Source organism: Symphodus melops (genome assembly GCF_947650265.1).
Source record: "Symphodus melops genome assembly, chromosome: 1".
Taxonomy (NCBI): Eukaryota; Metazoa; Chordata; class Actinopteri; order Labriformes; family Labridae; genus Symphodus; species Symphodus melops.
The window spans coordinates 38,321,921-38,339,965 of record NC_136691.1 but is presented as its reverse complement, the minus strand read 5'-3'; the positions used below and the strand labels follow the sequence as shown (position 1 = coordinate 38,339,965).

The following is an 18,045-nucleotide window of genomic DNA, read 5'->3' as shown; positions in this document are numbered from 1 at the left end:
AGACAGGGCTCGGTGGTGGAGGTGTTTTGAAGCAGACATAGTGTGCTGTGCCTGTCTCCTGGAGAAGAGGGGGGACTATGTTGAACTATGTCTGAAGGATGCTGTGCTTGTGGTGTGTGTTGCTATATATATTTAAAAAAATAAAAAAAATAAAAAAATTCTCAGATGACACCTTGCGCGATGAATGCCTTCATATTTTAGAGTCAGCTGCATGCAACATAATTTGCGCTTTACCCAGACAAACACAAAAGGGGGCATTTGGAGCTGTTCTATCTTTATGAAAGCTAGGGTTTGTGTTCATCTGTTGAAGTGATAAAGGGATATTGTTTCATAAAAATATAATGTATCCCAAGAAACAAGTCTGAAGCTCTAAAGCAGAAAAAGATAAAAATCTAGATATTGTTTTATCCAACTGAAATGGTAATCCCCCTGTGATCCAGCTCCTGCTAGCTCTGTCTACAGTCCTCTCAAGTGGAGACAGACGAGTTAAGTATGACAAACCGATAGCATGGTCTCTCTCCCCCTGAGTCCCCAGTGATGATAAATGCAGCTCTGAGCTGCTGCTGAGGCGACTCCATGACAATGGACAGTCTTCAGGCTCTCCAGCACTGTCACAATACCACTCTTCTCTGCACTGATTTAGCACTCAATTTGTCTCAATATTTTACTCAATTGGACAAGATAGCAGAAGAGGGTGCCCTCCTACAGCCTTAATTCATAGTGTTAAGCGTTTTCCTCACAGAGACATATATTACATGGGGGGGCTGCCCAAAGAGACAGTTCCTTCCCTTGTTGAGGCGACAGCGTCCTGTGCTGTCGAGGCGGTGTGGAGCGGAGCCTGTGCGCGTCCTCTATGGGCCTGTCACTCAGCCGAACCATCACAGCTCCCTGGGTCAGGCTGGGTTAAGCAGCATCTGTCATCCAGAGAAGCACCATTGTATTAGGAGGAGGGGATGTGACATAGAGCCCCCCACCTCCCCCCCCCCCGCCACCCGATTGGCTCCACACCTCTTCCACCTCTCTCAGAACAACAGGAAAACTCAGGAGAATCTCTGCGGCTAACTTTGACCCAAGCCTGGAGGATGAGGAAGCCCTTGTGACATCACTGCCATCCCCTGTACGCCAAAAATAATTTTCCTCTCGCAGAAAAACTGCTGCTCCTGGACACATCTGGCCCCAGGGGATGGTCACATACTGAACACAAACATGGCACTAAACCAAACTAAATGTACACAGTGCCTCTTCCTCCTAAAAAAAAAAAAAAAAAAAAAGATCTCACCCGTGTGTATTTTTGTGGCAGGAAATGCAGCAACAGAGGTAAACACTTTTTTTTGTAAGTGATGGAGACCTATAGCCACACTTCATTTTAACACATTTAAGAAAACTGTTTCTTCTGCTTGTAAACTGAAGCAATGAGCTTGTTTTCTGGCAAGCTTTAAGTGTTTTCAGCCCTCAGTATCGAGTCATTCCTCGGCAACATGCCTGGATGTCCTGCTGTGTCACGTCTTAAGCCTCCCTTTGAGATTCAGTTCTCCTCTTCATCTGTTGCCTCATCTATTTAAATGACAGGGGCTCACTCATGACACGTCCCTTCATCTTCTCAGGGAGGGAGACACATGGACGGATGGATACATGCCTACTGTAGACAACTGCGAGCTGCCACTAAACAGGAGGTGTGTGGGCGAGCCTGCCCGTCTCCACTTTTAGAAACAGCATTATTTGCTTGTTCTGGGGCAGATATGACTGGTTTCCTTGCAGCAGGCACGTGACCATTTCTACACAAACAATAAAACGGCGGATATCTCAGGCAGCAGACTGGCAGCTCTTCCTGCTCTTTAGCACCGATTCCGCTGTTATTGTGTGACTCGTCTGACCTGCAGGTCACTGAAAGTGTACTCTGCGCTGGAGTCATGATTCACTTTTCTGAAGGGCGGGGTTATTTTATCTGATGTGCTTTTACAGGAGAGATTAAATGTCCAGCCAAGCCTCAGCCCCTTCTGTAAGCTGATTTAGCTTGAGTAAGATTGTCGATCAAAATGAATATTATTCAAATTATTACTGTAAAGGCTTATTAAAAAGACTGGTGGCATGTTCATATATTTGCTGGCTAGTGCCATCAGCTGGTCATCAGGGAGATATTTAAAAGCAACAGATCTTTTCATCTATAAAACGCAGGATGTTAATGGACATGAAATTTAGTCTGATCTAAGTCAAAGTGAACAGAAATAATCTATGATGTAAGGTTGTGTATATTCCATATAACAACCTACTGTTATTAACATGATCCTCACTTTAGAGTGCTTTAAACCCCATTCATTAATTGTGACTTTAATGTATGATGCAACACCATATGTATTTCAACCAATGATTATCTCTGCTCTCAAATTTAATCACTTTTTAAAAAAATACTGTTGTTGCTTTGGGGGTCTTCAGTAGTTCAGTTTGGGCCCTCTCACTCAGATATCCCTTAATTCATTTATGTCTAAAGAATCCTACAGTGCATGTTTTTTTATATCCTGGGCCTATAGGTGTGTTTAAACAAAATAGAAAGCAGAAGAGAATCAGGCCTTGGAGATTGGTGAAGTATGTCTTCTTCTTCAACAGGAAATGTTACCATCTACTTTGTAAAGGGATTAAAGAACCCCACGATCACCTTTCCTAAAATCAGAAAACCAAACCTAATTAAACATTTTCTGGACAAAATTTATTTGATATTTAGGTACAATATGTAGACTTAATGGCGAAAAAAAGTCTACAGGAAGAAAAGGCACAAGTATCATACATTCACTACCATGTCCCCTGAATTTCAAAGCTGATCAGAAACATTTAAAAACAAACATCAGGAATGAAGCAGTCATAGATTTCATAAATTAGGATTCGACTGTACAGTTGCTTTGTCAATGTATCATTGTCTTGGCAGATGGTAACCCATTGATTTAGCCTGTTCTCTGGAGATGCTCGGTGCTCTATTTGGCAGACAGCAGGGATCATTAGGATGGACTTGCTCACATTGATTACACTGAAGACCAATTGTTTCACACATTTCGCTCTTTCAGACATATGCATCCAATCCCAGAGTAGATACAAAGTCAAACCGGCAGTCTCGTACTGTGATATAACCGAAGAGTGCACATTTGTTGATGCTCTGTTTCCACATTACACCACAAAGCATGCGGCACAGTGAAAGGAAGTGAACAGTTTGAGGCAACTGACGAGTAACAATACCAAAACATTTCCTTCTGTCATTCTGGTCACCTGAGATGATTTTGTCGTTATTAAAAATGTTTCTTCAGACAACTCTTTCATTTTCCTATACTTGCAGCCTGCGACTGCTGAGTTTATGTAAACGCACCAGAAATCCGTTCACACTCTTTGGACGAGCCAATAAGCATTCGCAAAGAAGTGATCATATTTCATCATACAGTTTACAGAATACAAAAACATTGAAATTGTTGAACCTTGAGGATTTTATTACACGTGTTGTCTCTAAAGAAAAGTATAGAAAGCTGATCTCTTAAAAACAAACCCTGGATTCCAGTTGCACAATTTAAGAACTTGATGGGACACAAACACCCCCTGCAGAACACTCTGAGGATGAAACAACCTGCACTTAAAAAAAAAAGAAAAAAAAAAAGTATGCAACACTTGTGAGGATCAATACTGAAGGCATGATGCTGTGGGATAAGGGGAAGAAGTGCACTATGGCATTCAAAATGTCATGAATATGGCAGATTCCTCAAACTGTGGATGTGAGGAGAAGACGTAAACTGCGCGCTAACAACAGGCTGCTCTGGTCGCAACTTGTACATTTTTGTGTGCTGAAGGAATTGCACTTCCTCGGGTGCTGTGACACAATCACAAAACAAAAAGACGAATGAAGGACGTAAAGAGTCCTCACAGACTATTTGCTCATAAAGATCTGTCCGACATGATTTACTCCCAAACAAGTAGCAGCTAATAACTAGTGCTAACCTTAAAGAGTCAGGGAGAACAATGCCAGTCAGAAACAACGGAGGTAGCTCGAGCAACAGCTGGCAGCAGAGGTACAGTAGGGTTAATAGGTCCAACAGGTACAAAGGTTGAAGATTATGGCAAGCAGTGTGTGGTACTGGTGTTGACTGGGCTCTGGTAAGGCTGTGGGGGAATCTGTAAACACACCCAGAAAGAAGCAGAAACCTTTGTAAAGAGGCCGAGATGAGCCGGGCCCTCTGGGGTGGGCAGGGTGAGGGTGGAGGGGCCCGCGGGGTGCTGCGGTTTGTGACAGAGGCTGGAGGGCTGTAGCACCATCTGTGGCTTGTTTTTCAGAGCAGGTTTTTGCTCTGGGGACAGCTGTGAGGGAGGTGAACGTTGTGTTGCATGTTCCGTGTGTGATTGTCTCCAGAATAGGGAGTGTGTGAGAGCGTTGGTGGTGGAGGAGGAAGAGGAGGAGGGAGGGGCTGTAAACACTTCCAAAGAAACCATCTTTAACAGAGCGAGCTTGCAGGGATCTGCCCAGCTTGAGCCTTCAAGGGCTCAGTCACCGCAAAGGCATCCACACCTGTGAGAGTGTGTATGTGTGAGGGTGAATTCACATGTTTATCTTCATGTGCGTGTGTTGGGTTTTTTTTGTTTTTTTTTAGATAAAAACTGTGTGAGAGTGAATACCTGTAGGGGCATGATTGTCAGTGTTAATAAGATGCAGTGCTTTGAGTGTGATCGGGTGATGGGGGGCGGGTTACAATGGGCCAAGGCGCTGTGGGTGTTAGTAATCTCTTAATGGAGGCTGTGGCAGGAAGGAACACGAGTATGACAAACAGACAGACTCATCCTGGGGAATGCAAACCACTGAGCCACTGTGTGTGTACAGTTAAAACCCAGACGGAGACAAAGAGAGGTCAGACAGGGCATCATCTGCAGAGGAATGTTTTGGAGAGAACATGAACAAAAAAAAAAATCAAAAAGTATAAAATTGGAAATATTTGGTCCAACATCTGCCACTGTGGAATCAAGCCGATGAGTTTGCTTTTAGAAAAGAAACGTGTTTAGGAGTAGCTCCTCATCGTATCTCTGGGAGGCCGGGGCTCGTCAATAACATGACGCTCGTCGCTGGCCTGCCCAGGAGATCAAAATTAACCAGAGTCTTATCAGCAAGGATCGTGTTGGTTTCTAGAAATCAATTCATCAGTGTTATAGAATGTCTATGATTAGGTGGAAGTCAGGGATCTGCTCTATTGATTCTAGGTAGCGGAGCCCCCCCCCCTCCTCCTCCTCAGCCTGAATCAGATCAGGTAAAAGAAAAAGTGGCACCATAAGAACCCTGTTAGCAATCTCCAGTGCTTCAGTCATCGTGGGTGTTTAACATCTGCCGTCTCAGTCATCTGCAGCGCTGGTTCCTCGTATTTCACCCTTTTTGCGGAGCTGTGGGAAAACAAGAAAATACACAGCACTTACAATGTATGTAGCTTAAACAGGTGAGAGCACGTTTAATGAAAGCCTCCATGGATGTTTAGAGCCTATCTTTTGATGACGTATGATTTAGACAATCATTCCTTTTCCAAACTCAAATCTTCAGCCCTTTCCTCAAAACTCTGCTCAACCAGTCCTCATCAAAACCCCTTGTTTGTCTTCTCGATAGATAAAAGCATCACTTTCAAATTCTCCAACCCTGGGCCTGATGGCTTTGGAAAGTCAATTAGTGTTAGAATCTGATAGCCGAATCACCTTAAATGGAAGAGTTCAAACCAACAGTGGCTCTAAACAGAGGAATAGACAGATCTGATGAAACGCCCTCCCACTTCTTCTCCATCCTTTTTCACCCATCCTCCCTCGCTGTTTTCTCAATCACAGCAACGACTTCTTCTCAACTGCAGAATTCCATTTGTATGTTAATGAGGCAAAAAAAAAAAAAGAGCCATCTTGAGGCCCCCCCCCCAACACACACATCCACCTTCCTTCTTGCCCTCTCTTTCTTACGCCTCCCCTTTCTTCACCAACAACACCCAACCAGTAAAAACAAAAAAACAAGAGTCACATTGTGACACCAGCACAGTCTAATGGAAACCTAGAGTCACTGTCACACCGTCGTTCGGTACAGTCAAACTGTGACCTTGCGCACCCTCTGGTCCGGAGGTTCAGGCGTCATCGGCTTCCTCACCACAGCCCTCTTTGATGGCACCCGCATGTTTACTTACTCCAAGGGAAAATGGGAACCACATGCTGAATTGGGCGAGATCAGAGAGAGGAGGGCTAAGAACAAAATGCTGTGTTTTGGTCATCAGCCAAGAATGTTTGAGTCTGTTCTGCTCTGGCCAGTCCAGCACAGATTCCTCCCTGTTTCTCCATGTACGGCCAAACGCTCCCAGACTAACTTTTTTTTTTCTTCATGCGGTTCCGAGAGCCAACCAGTGGTAAGAATTAACTGAGAGTATGATTCACAGAAATGAAAGGCTGTGATTTAAGAGGAAAAAGGATTGTTTTTGTTCTCCGCTCTGTGTTCCTCCGAGTGGAGGATCTGGACAGCGGATCCAGAAACTTCTGTGCATGTTTTTTAATGTTGGCCACCTCTTTAAAAAAAAAAAAAAAAAAAAAAAAAAAAAAAGCATGTGGGATTCTGAGTTAAGTTTGCCCAGATGTCTTGGATACATCCAGATGACAACACTTGCATACTTAAGTGTGCACATACTCAAAAATGTCCTGGTGTAAAACATTTTGGAGATTTTTAGCAGGTCAGCAAGAGAAAACGACAACCTACAGTATAATGTACGTGGTGTTTCTCTGAAATCTGGCATTATTGATTCACTCCTACCGAGTGAGCTATGGCTGAACATGTGACGCATGAACACACACAAACTATTCAGACATGAGAGACTGAACGTGCTCCAACGACACCACAGAGTACAGAGTGAGAGCAGCGTGCAGAAAAAGAAAACCCAGAGGGAGCCGAGGAAGTGTCGGCCTCTCGACCAATGAGAATTGACACAGCAACAGACCTTCAGCTGGCCCTGGCTACTGGTCTGCAGCCTTTGTGCCTCGCACAGAGCCCTTCTTGCGCATCTAGACGAGAATGAAAATACAGCAAATCACAAAAGATTGGTAATCATGAAGACAGAATTCTGATTGGATGAGATTGCAAAGAAGCAGTTCATCTACACGGCTATATTGATTACTGGGATTGGCAGCATGAACAAAGCCAATACAAAACAATGTTATTAGATAGACTATAAAGAGACAATAAATCAATAGAGAGTAAAGCAGGGACACAAATCAATATCCATGATGGGAAATGGATTTTTTAAAATTATTTAGCCAAATGGGCTGAAAGAAACAGAAAAGTTGGACTAAACAGCAGCAGTGAATGTTTGACACAACTGATCAATGAGTGAAGAGTTTGTATGCATGTTTTTTTTTTTCAATGATGAACTCACCTCATCCAACTCCTTCTGTGTCTCTGCCTCCATCCGCCGGATATCAACCATGTTCAGCTCCACCCACTTATCAATCCAGCAGAAGAGCTGGCGGTGGAAGTTATTGAAGATCCTTTTCTCTTGCTGAGGGAGACAAAGGAAGGCTTAGTCAGTGCTGATGGACAAAATCAACACTGTTGAACAAGTCTTCACCTGAAAATGTCAAGAACTGGTTTTGTTTGCCATGAACAAAAAAAACCAAACAAAAAAAGTGTTACACAGAATAAAACCATTAAAATGAGCTTTGGAAGTCAAAAGCAAAAGAGAGGTACAGAATTGTTTCTGCACACTTGAGCGGGGATCTTACCTCGTGGATGAAGTTTTCCACTTTGGTCTGCAGGCCCCACCACTTGAACTTCACTGTGACCAGTTTGTAAGCGCACATCCTCGGGCAGTCAGTCTTAGTAAGCAGCTCATGCTGTCAGAAGACGAGAAGCAAAAGAATGACAAGACTTAGAAGCCATCACTTTTTAAATCCCGGTATCAGAAGAAAAAAAACAACTTGAAAACTTGAGAGAAAGTTTGACAGAGAATAATCGTCAAAACAGCAGCAGGCAGAGAGAATATTATTTTAGACTAATCTTGGCTGCATTCAAAAGATGAAAATCATTAATGCGTAATGCTTTGGGTACGGAGCTTGCTGAAATAATTATCAAAATGAAGATGTGCTTTGCACGGATAAAAGTGCCTTAATCTACGACACACTTTCTAAATCCATCCGCCGCTTGCACTTTGCCTCCCTGTGAAGACGAGAAGAAAAGGCGGAGGGGGGTTGGGGCAGAGCAAAGTGGATAAACTCCAGATGAAGGAACCATTTCTCTGCCTCCGCCCTGACAGCGACACCGTTCCCGACAGACATGCCTTTGTGGCCAAGGAAGGCAGATAAAACGGTGCTAGTGAAGCGATAAGGGCGTTGCGGTGCAAAGCTGGTTACATTATTAACACCGAGGACCTGCTCGCCCCCAGAACACACACACACACACACTCTCTCTGAGAACACCTGTTTAATTAATCACTTCATTCTGGCTCGGCATTCCACGAGAAAATGCCACAGACCTGCCTCAATCACCCCCCCCCCCCCCCCCATCCCCACTGCTGTTTGATGCCACGATCACGGCGGAGAGCGAGAGAGGGGAAATGAGAAACATTTCTAAATTTGCAGTGGGTTTAGAAAAGTTGTCATCGCTAAAGGAGAACTTCACATGAAACGGATTCGACATCAAAACACTTACGGTGACATTTCTTCTCTCCCTCTCTGTGCCCCACTCAAAGGAGCAGAAGTTTTCAGAAATACAAAAGGGTAGCGATATGCAAGCATGTGTGCATGCAGAGATAGACAAGAGTTTTATGGCTCTGAGAAGCTGGCAGAAATGTGTGCCTCTGTTGTCACGTAACTTCTTTTCTGGCTTTTTTTTCCTTCTTTTTTTTCTTCTTCTTCTTCTCTCCACCTTTTCAAAAACAGTCTTTTTCCGTGTCCACAGCGGACGGGAAAGTGATCTAATTAAAAAAAAAACAAAATAGAAAGTTGTGCGTCTTTATTCAGACTTTTTAAAAGCTGTTTTGCTGCCTTTGTTCTGTGAATATCCTTGAAGCGGAGGAAAGTTTCCCGTGGCGAACTCTGAGGGCTCCACTGCAGAATCAAAATGCTCGACGCTCTGACAGCGAGCGCAGGACCCGTTTGTGAGGCTGCGGGAGGCTTTACAGGGAAATGCAACACGACTCCTAACAACGTTTGTCTAATGTGCATGATCTTCAGCTTTTGATAAAGTCTTGATATAGATGTAAAATGTTCCACCATGTTCTTTGTCTGACCCGGTGACTAGATATTTCTATCACATCCAATTAGAGCAGAGAGAGAGAGAGAGAGAGAGAGAGAGAGGTGATTTGTCTTCATCACTCCGCAGCGCTATGCTCTCCTGTTCACACTTCCTCTGCGGATCACAGGAGGGTGCGCTGAAGTTAAAGACTCTACTGACTGTGTGAACATGTCTACTTACTGATCTCAATCAGGTATCAACATGTCCCGTTCCACTTGTTTCCGATCTACAGGCCTCTATCTGATCTCTGGACACTGAATGTCTCCGTCTCCGTTCTTCTTCTTCTCACACAACATGTCCAGTTTCAGAGCGACGACATCAGATATTCATTTTTCGCATCCAGTCACACTTTCTTGATTGGATTGAGGTCTCACTCTGGGACACGCGTATCAACGCGTTTAGCTATTTCCTGAGTAGCCTTGGCTTCTTCTTTTTTTTTTTTTGGAGGTAGTAGTTTTGCTGTAAATAAAAGAGTCTCTCAAGTCATAGATCTTTTTGCAAACTGCAGCAGGTTTTCCCCTTCTTTGCTACATTCCCTCTACTCTGATTTTTATCTTCTGAAGCCTTCCTCAACCTGCTGCAGAGGAGTCCCTTCACAGAATGAAGCTGCTGTCCACAAACACACACAAATTCTTTGACGAAGAACACCGAGTTTCAATCCACCATTTCAAACTAAGAGTCCTTCACGTGTCGTCTGATGCGTCACCTTTTGCTTTCTACAGTCTTCTGTCCCAAACACCTGAGTCTGTAGCTTCTTCACAGCGTCCACATTTTAAAGTTTTATTACGACTAAACACATTAAATGTAGGCCTGCGACGTATAATCCAAGCTCTTCTGCTCAATATGTGAAACGACAGCTGTGTACCTGAGGGTAGTGTGAACTACAGCGACCAGGTGTAACGCCCCTTCATGTAGCCGTTGGGTTAGATCTTTGACAAGCCTCCTGTCACATGAGTTGTGGTAGCATGTGAATGTAATGGCTAAAATCAGAGTCCTACCTTCCAGTTTGGACCCAGGGGTCCTCTGCCGGTCTTCACCGACTTGAACCTGGCAGGGTCTTCATCCGGCTTGTAGTCCTGCAATGAGAAGAAAAAATCAAAACGACAGCACGTTAATACTAAGCTGAGACAAACTGTTCAACAAGCTGACGTCAGCTGTTATTCAAACGTGTTTAGAGAGATATGGATAGACGTGAATCAAGCTGTGATAAGGTGGGACTTTCAAGTGATCAAGCTGTTTCATGATCTGCACGGTGACGTTCACAGAGAAAAGCAACAATTTGTATTTTACAGCATTCGCTCAGTTGCATTGTGAGCTGATCATAGCCTATGTGTTGTTTTCTTACACACAGCTGCTCTGACTGCTCCCTGCACTACCTTACACCCTACGAGGGTCACAAAGGGGTGGACAGTTTCAGGTACATTTCCAAAAACCTTCTATAGGAAGTTAAACATGGGAACGTTGAAACTTTTCATGGGGATTTATGGGAATTAACTGAACTGTATCATATCCACGCATAATCAAACATTTTGTTTTATCCTAAGCAGACATCCATGCAAAAAAAAGCTATTTAAATAAACAACCTTTCAACAGTTGTAATTCACTTTTTTTTTTTAAAATCTCTTACTCCATAATGCCAACAAAACTGACTTTGCTCAAATGTGAGTCTTGAGCTCTGGGCTCAAAGTGTGGTCCAGGGTTCTAGATGAGACTGTGCGCAGTGAATGTAGGGGGCGTGGCATCTAGGGGGAGTGGCCTCAATAGCCTGCAGTGAGCAGTGTGCTCTGTGCATGTCATTTAATATTATGCTAAAACACATTTTCCCCACCAGATTTAAGTTACTGTGGAAAGTTTGGACATTGTGCAACCCTACACACGACACGTGTCCTGCAAAACAGGTAACCACATGTTCCCTTGACCCAATAACACAGAAAAACACGAAGTAATACTGTGCAATACCGAATGTATAATAACAAACATGACAAACCTACTTCATAAAGCAAGCATGAGAAACAGTAATACAAATAAATGAAATGGCTTTCAAATTATCAACAGCTCAAGGGCCCAGCAATTTTAAATAAATCATGATGCGCCTGCAGCAACAGAGCTTCTTTTCAGGGCTATCAGCCAACAGGAGGGGGGCTCACGTGTGCAAAGAGACAGAAACCTCCACAAACACAGTCTCATTCAAGTGTTTGAATGCTGAGCGCTTCGTCACCAGAACAATACACTGTGCCGCACTAATGAGGCCCCGTGAATCGATGTGCAGCGGTGGACGAAGGAGACCAACTCTTCAAGTTAAAGAGTGTGTGTGCAAGAGTGCGAGTGTGTTTGCCTAGTTCCGGCATATGAAGCGCTGTGAGCCTTAATTACACTAACAAACTCATCTGTGCTGGAGGTACGCCCCAGGCCCTGCAGCCATGCCCGAGGCTGAGGGCTGATAGGGTCCTTAGGTACAACACACTCCTGCAGCAAGGCAAACACCTCCGCCTCGTTAACCACCCAACGCAAACAAACACACACACACACACACACACACACACACCAGTGCTTCTTAGCCATATCTCCACACACACGCAGATTGAAATGAGGCAATGTGATGTGAAATAACAGCAATAATGTGTAACATCTTCAAAAACTATTTCAGAGATTCAAACTGGATCATTAAAAACTCTATTTATATTTAGAAGTGTTTTTTTTAAACTAATCTTAGGATGCTCAGAGTGTGTGTTTACTTTTCAAACTCAAAGACTTCAAGCTGCTCATGAGAAACATTTGATCGATGACATTTATTCAAAACACAAAGAAATCATTCAATTGTGTGTGTTTTTTTTTCATCATGTTCTCCCTTAAGTACATTTAATAAAGACATTTGAACCTCTGCTACAGAAGAGTGATCTTCACATGTATCCTCCTTTGTTCAACTAATCCGACCAATTCATTCTGCGTCGGCCTGAAAAGTATGTGCAGTATTGACTTCCATCTCCTCGTGAAACAGAATATAAAACATGTTACACACTTTAATGTATTTCAAGCCTTGGAACCAGTCGTTCCACAAAACCCAGTAAGACCTCCCCAGTGTTTCCAGTACAGTGAATGAGTTGGTTTGAAAAAGTGTGCTCAGCTCTTGGTTGGTTGGATTTCTTGAAGCGTTTGTACGGCTGTAGTGATGATTCAGTCACCTGATCAACAGTCTCAACAACAACGGATCTCAGAGTTTCTCTTCTAAACAGATTGAAGCTTCTCTAACTGGATCATCTGCACTTAAAAATAAACTTAATAAATATCAAATCTCTTTGGATTCTAAATGTTTTGAAAAGGGTGGCAGATATAGAAATGTGTGATGGATTTCTTTTGTGACATTCAGCACAGACTAAAACAAACAGTTTATGCTGACCTATATTCTGATTGGTTGAATAAATAGGTTTTAAATATAACAACCATACATCAGTTATTCTGTAATCACACGTGTGACCTCTAGAATCAACTCCTGTGTCTTCATCTGTCCTCACAGTGGGCTTCAGTGTCACTAGAATCAAAACGGTTCAACCAAAAGTTCTACAATAATAATGTAAACATTCTCCGTTTACAGGAGATCAGATCAGGCAGACAGCTCTGTAATTATCAGGTTTGTCCACATGAAGGCGCCAAACTGGAAATGTCTCTACTTACAGCATTGGACACTTGACTTCTGTCTGCAATGTCGATGGGGACAACAGCTACATTCTGCCACATGGAGCTGTCCAGCTTGTGAACCTATACCAAAACACAACAGACTGGTAGCAGCACAGAAACATAAAGGTAACATCTGAGGTGAGCGTTTGCTTGGAAAGAGAAAGAGGTACTCACATTTTCAGAAGTACCGAGGTCCGGTTTGTGCCAGGTCTCGATCTTAATGAAGAAATCGTCTTTCATAAACTCATTCTAGGAAAAACAGGAAGGATCAGACTGAATGTAAAAGGAAGTGGATGGGTCAGAAGAATGCGGTGGTCATGACAGAAATATCAGAAGGCATTTTAAAAGGTAACTTACCTCCACAACTGGGTCAATGTGAGGAGCATGAGGAGAAAGAAGAAAAAAAAAAGACAGTGACATATAAGTAACACCGTAAATCCACACTGAAAAAATAAATGACTGATTGCGAGTAACGCAAAAACATTGATCCATGGAGAGAACAAAGGGCGACAGGGGAAGGTGATATGGGGAGGGGGACTCACTGGTTTTGCAGTAGGGATAAGCATTCCAGGCTTTTTCATGGAATACCAGGGAGCCTTCAGGGGCAAACATATTGACAAAACCTGGGACTTTACTGCATGGGTGGGGGGGGGGGGGGGGGGGGGAAGAAAAGGAACAACGAAGACATATTGTTTCAGTTATCAGAGGCTCTACAGAAAAGCATCATGGAAAATGTTGGAATGTGACACAGGTGAGACAATGCCGCCACCGTGTGGCAACATGATGCTACTACACTGAATGAGAGAAAAGGCCACGTACCTCTTGAGGTGGTAGATTTTATGTGTGTACTGTCCTTTCTCGCCATCTTTCTCGTAGGGCTCGTTCCTGAGTACCTCGATGCCCTCACCGCCACCCGTCTCATTCTTACTGGCTTCAGCCACTGAGAACAACTGGCCCACTTGATACTGGAACATAAAGAACACAACAGACAGTCACTTACCAAAAAGACATTTCAAAACACTGGACGCACTTTTTTTTTTTTTTTAACTGAGTTTCTGTTTAGTAATTAAAACAGGAAGAAAACAGCAGGTGGTTTGAAGTTTGCTTGTGAAAACTTATCCATGTTTTAGATGGTTTAATGGTCTTTGTTTAGAGGACTTTAGAAAAGCGTTACGGTACATAAGTCGGTGTATTCTACATGTGTTTGGACCTCAAGTGTTCAAAATCAGCAGGCTGGGAATCACTGTTGGGTTTTGTATGATTGTTTCTTGTTCAACAGACAAACGGCACGCATCACTTGAAGGAAGCTTTGCTGCAGAATTGAGCCAATAATTCAGATGTAACTTCATAGATCCTTCTCTGGTGTCACTCCAACAGACTCCGAACAATCTGCAGAGAAAACAACAGTGTACCTCGTTTCAATAATCTTGTGCAGGCTGTAGTGTGGGAAATGTTCAGCATTTACTGGACGATCTGGTTGATTTTCAGACTCTCAGTCGACAGGCCAAATTCTCTCATGTCTCATGTCGTTATGTTTGAATGTGAGACAGTAACATGAGGTTAAATGTTTGCATATTGCAGCTTCCACAGTACATCTCCTGACGAGAAGGCTTGACATTTTTCTGGAACGACTTTTCAAATGCTCCATTAATGGCAGAGAGATTTGTATTCCCTTATAAGGCCCCACTGTGAGTCCTGGGTTGATGACATAAGCCTTTTCTACTAATCTTGCTTCTGTAAAACATTCAAAAGAATAACAAAGGATGTGTTTTCAGATGCCAAACAATGATACAAGCGTAATTGTTTACTTTTTCTTTTTTTTAATAGGAAAGGTGCATTACAGAGACCTCGGTTTCCCACAAGCCACTGCTCTGTAAAGCCCAAATAAGGGATTGAGGTTCTCCTGTATGTGAGACGAACAGAAAAAAAGGATTTTGAGCATTTGTAAAACCTCTGTCAGTGCTGTAGTTGGGATGGGGAAACAAACGTGGTTGCATTACGGATCTGGTTCTGCATTTTGCAAAAACCCAAATCAACCAACATCTGAGCTGATCGATGCTGCTATACAGTCTCACGGCTCCCGTAACGTGACGATGAAGCTCACCCCGTGTCACATCACTCTGGTGCACAAACATATGTTGATTGCCTGATAATAAAGTTTTGAACAGAACTGCCTTAGAAGACATCAGCCTTGTAAATAAAGTGAGACCCTTTCCTGCCTTAGAGTTCAGAACTACAGCCGCCCTGCAGGACCGTCATCCTTCTTCATCCACTCAAAGCAACACAAACTATTTTGAAACCTGCTTAGATACGGGCAGGGTGAGAGCTAGCTGGCTAACTATTATGACCTGTTCAAGGTCGGGTCAGTAAAGTCATCATTAGGCAAATATTACTTCATCATGATGTGTTCAAATGTAACGTAAGAAAAAGAGCGTTTAGGTTTTGGCGGGATCTTAAACACATTCTGTTGATGGAGGAGACGTGCGTTTGTTTTCCCAGCATATAAAACAAAGACATACCATGTTTTAACTTTATGTCGTCTGGTCTTGCCATGAAGTAAACATGACATTTTTATTTTTTTTAAATAAATATTTACTGTTCTTGACGTCAAAGAGATCGTTGAGATAGAAATGTAGGAGTCAGGATTTCACATCCTCTGCCCTTACTAGCACAGACTCCTCTCATCACTTTCTATGATTATTCGATGGTCTGACTCTGTACAGACGGAGAAAAGACACGTGAACAGAACCCAGAAGCTTTCAAATAAAAGAGAATTCCAGCTCTTTACTACATTTCTTATTTTGTCAGTATAAAAATGGAGCACCAAAGATGGAGAACTCACCTCCTCAACGCTACACGGTAAAACCACACGGCTGCAAAAGAGAGAGAGAGAGAGAGAAATTTGGTTACAGACATATAAAAAAGCTTGCATGAAGTACTCTGATCCCTCCAGTGACCAACAAGCTTGAGTTGAACATCACATTCATCATAACATTTTGAACTTAAAGAATACGAGGATTCAATTCAGGTTGTTTCGACCCTGGTAGAAACTGTGTATGGATCTTTCTATTTTAAATGAACAGAGGGACCTTCTTCTCCCTTTCAAAGAAGCTAAAAGAGACTATTACTGCTTCCTTCAGCAAGATGAGAGGAACCCATGGATAGTAAAGCTGGGATTGAGATATGGTCCAGTGATTAGGAAGCTTTATGTAGATTTGCTGGAGAAAAAACCCCAAACAAGACAGCTATAAACCACAGAAAAAAAAAAGTTATTACTTAGGACTACTTTACTACAACTTCTTTCTTCATGTCTCAACAGACCTCTGCTTCAGGGAGTGGCCTGCTATACCCAAAGCACTTGTGTCATTTACTGTGATGAACAAGCAGTGACCACTAACCGCACAATGTAAGACAGGAACAAAAAGTTAGCAGAAGGCAGGAAGTTCTCTTAATGCATCAATCCAAAGCAAGGCTGTGTTCAAACCTGAACAAACTCATTGTTTCCTCGACTTAATCTTAATAAACCTCTCCTCTGATACAACTTTCTGCCCGGATGTTGATGACCAACAGTGCAAACTTTAACGGAACAACCATCTCATCTCACTCGACTTAAATCCTGTAACCCTTTAAAAAAACAAACAAACCGAGTGACATGTTTCGCTCTTCAAACAAACCACTGGGCACCGTGATCCTAATAGTACTTGATTGTGATGTTTCCCAACATTAAATCGGATCTGACTCCCTTACAGAAGTGTTTTCTTTTTAATCCTGTGTTACCCACACGATGCGCTCCCAAACTCGTGTTGTTATGCAATTTTTAATTCAGTTATGTAAACGAGTGGTGGTCCCTGTGCTGAAGCTTTAAAAAGGAGTTATTTCACAGATTCTTTGTTTTTAAGTAAAAGGCAACACTGTTGATCCTCCGACATCCTCTTATTTCCTGATATGTCAGGCAGAGATTTGAGTGATGTTTTTATAAAAGTAGGTGGGCTGACATAAACTCGCCTTGTGGGATAGTGACGAGTTCACTTCAGTGATTTGACTAAAACTTATAAAATATCTTTCAAATCCAGCTTCACGACTGAGTCTGCTCAAATTTAGTGAACATAAGCACAACATAAACAGTAATACTGCTAGCAAGCTAGTCGTGTTATTCACTTTAAATACAGAGGACAATAAGGGTATTAGATTTCATTAATATAGATAGACATTAATCGAAGCCTCTTATCATAAACAGATTGGCAGACACTGCTGTGATTGTTTGTTACAAACGTTGTAAATATTACTTTAGCAGCGCCGAAAAGATTCCCTTTTCATGTCACACACATTTAGCTAGCATTAGCACTGTTGAGCTCGCTGACTCTTGGTTCATTTTAAGTTTTTTCAGCCCAAAATCATGCAGGCAAAAACACTTACCAGTCAAACGGCTATGTCGACACTAAAAACCACAGACTGAACTGTTTAGAGCCAGTATCCTGAATGTGTATTTATTTGAGAAAGAGCAGAATAAGAGCAGCTGTCACACAGTGCTCAGTTGTCAAAGCCGGTAGGCCACAGCGATCCCACCCTTCCCTCGTGCGTCTGACACAAACACATGAAAAGTTTTCACTCGCATTCAAACAACGACAAAAAACCTCTCCTACCTCACTTTATTTCTTAATTAGCGTAGGGATAGTTTAATTCCTTACTAAAAAAAAACCCCCGAACAGTCTAGAGAATCATGACACTTACTACTCCTTGATGAGGACCATCGTCGCCCGCTCCAGACGATAATGCTAGTCCAGCTACCGCTGATTGCTATGACGTCATGAGGTGTAGTAACGGTGCATGGCCCGCCCCCCACAAACTACTTTAACCAATAAAATCCCCTCCTGATAGCTTTAACCCGCCTCCTTTCATCAGGTCTGATCAAATAGAAACCGTTATATAAACTACTGTATGAATAAATACACCTAGCTCACTGGAAAACCCATAAATTATAAAGATTAAAGAAAAGTTATCTGCTTCCCGGCCTGCTATTTTATTTTCTTAGTCACAATGACGTGTCCTTACACCTCTTGTCTGATATTGGGTGCATGTAGTTAGAACAGTATCGCATGAATAGTGTATAG

At 42.6% G+C, this 18,045-nt stretch overlaps 1 protein-coding gene across 1 annotated transcript; it reads right to left on the bottom strand.

Annotated features, from left to right (window-relative positions):
- Positions 1–2,682: 2,682 nt before the first annotated feature.
- LOC306834495 (phosphatidylinositol transfer protein beta isoform-like) lies at positions 2,683–17,765 on the bottom strand. Its single transcript, XM_079360424.1, has 11 exons — positions 17,666–17,765; positions 15,777–15,807; positions 13,754–13,899; positions 13,268–13,568; positions 13,109–13,183; positions 12,932–13,015; positions 10,258–10,335; positions 7,750–7,860; positions 7,404–7,526; positions 6,969–7,032; positions 2,683–5,397 (listed from the first exon to the last, which is right to left on the bottom strand). Exons 1-10 carry the CDS (start codon positions 17,683–17,685, stop codon positions 6,985–6,987), a joined length of 1,017 nt encoding a protein of 338 aa, XP_079216550.1. The 5' UTR covers positions 17,686–17,765; the 3' UTR covers positions 2,683–5,397; positions 6,969–6,984.
- Between the last annotated feature and the right edge of the window lie 280 nt (positions 17,766–18,045).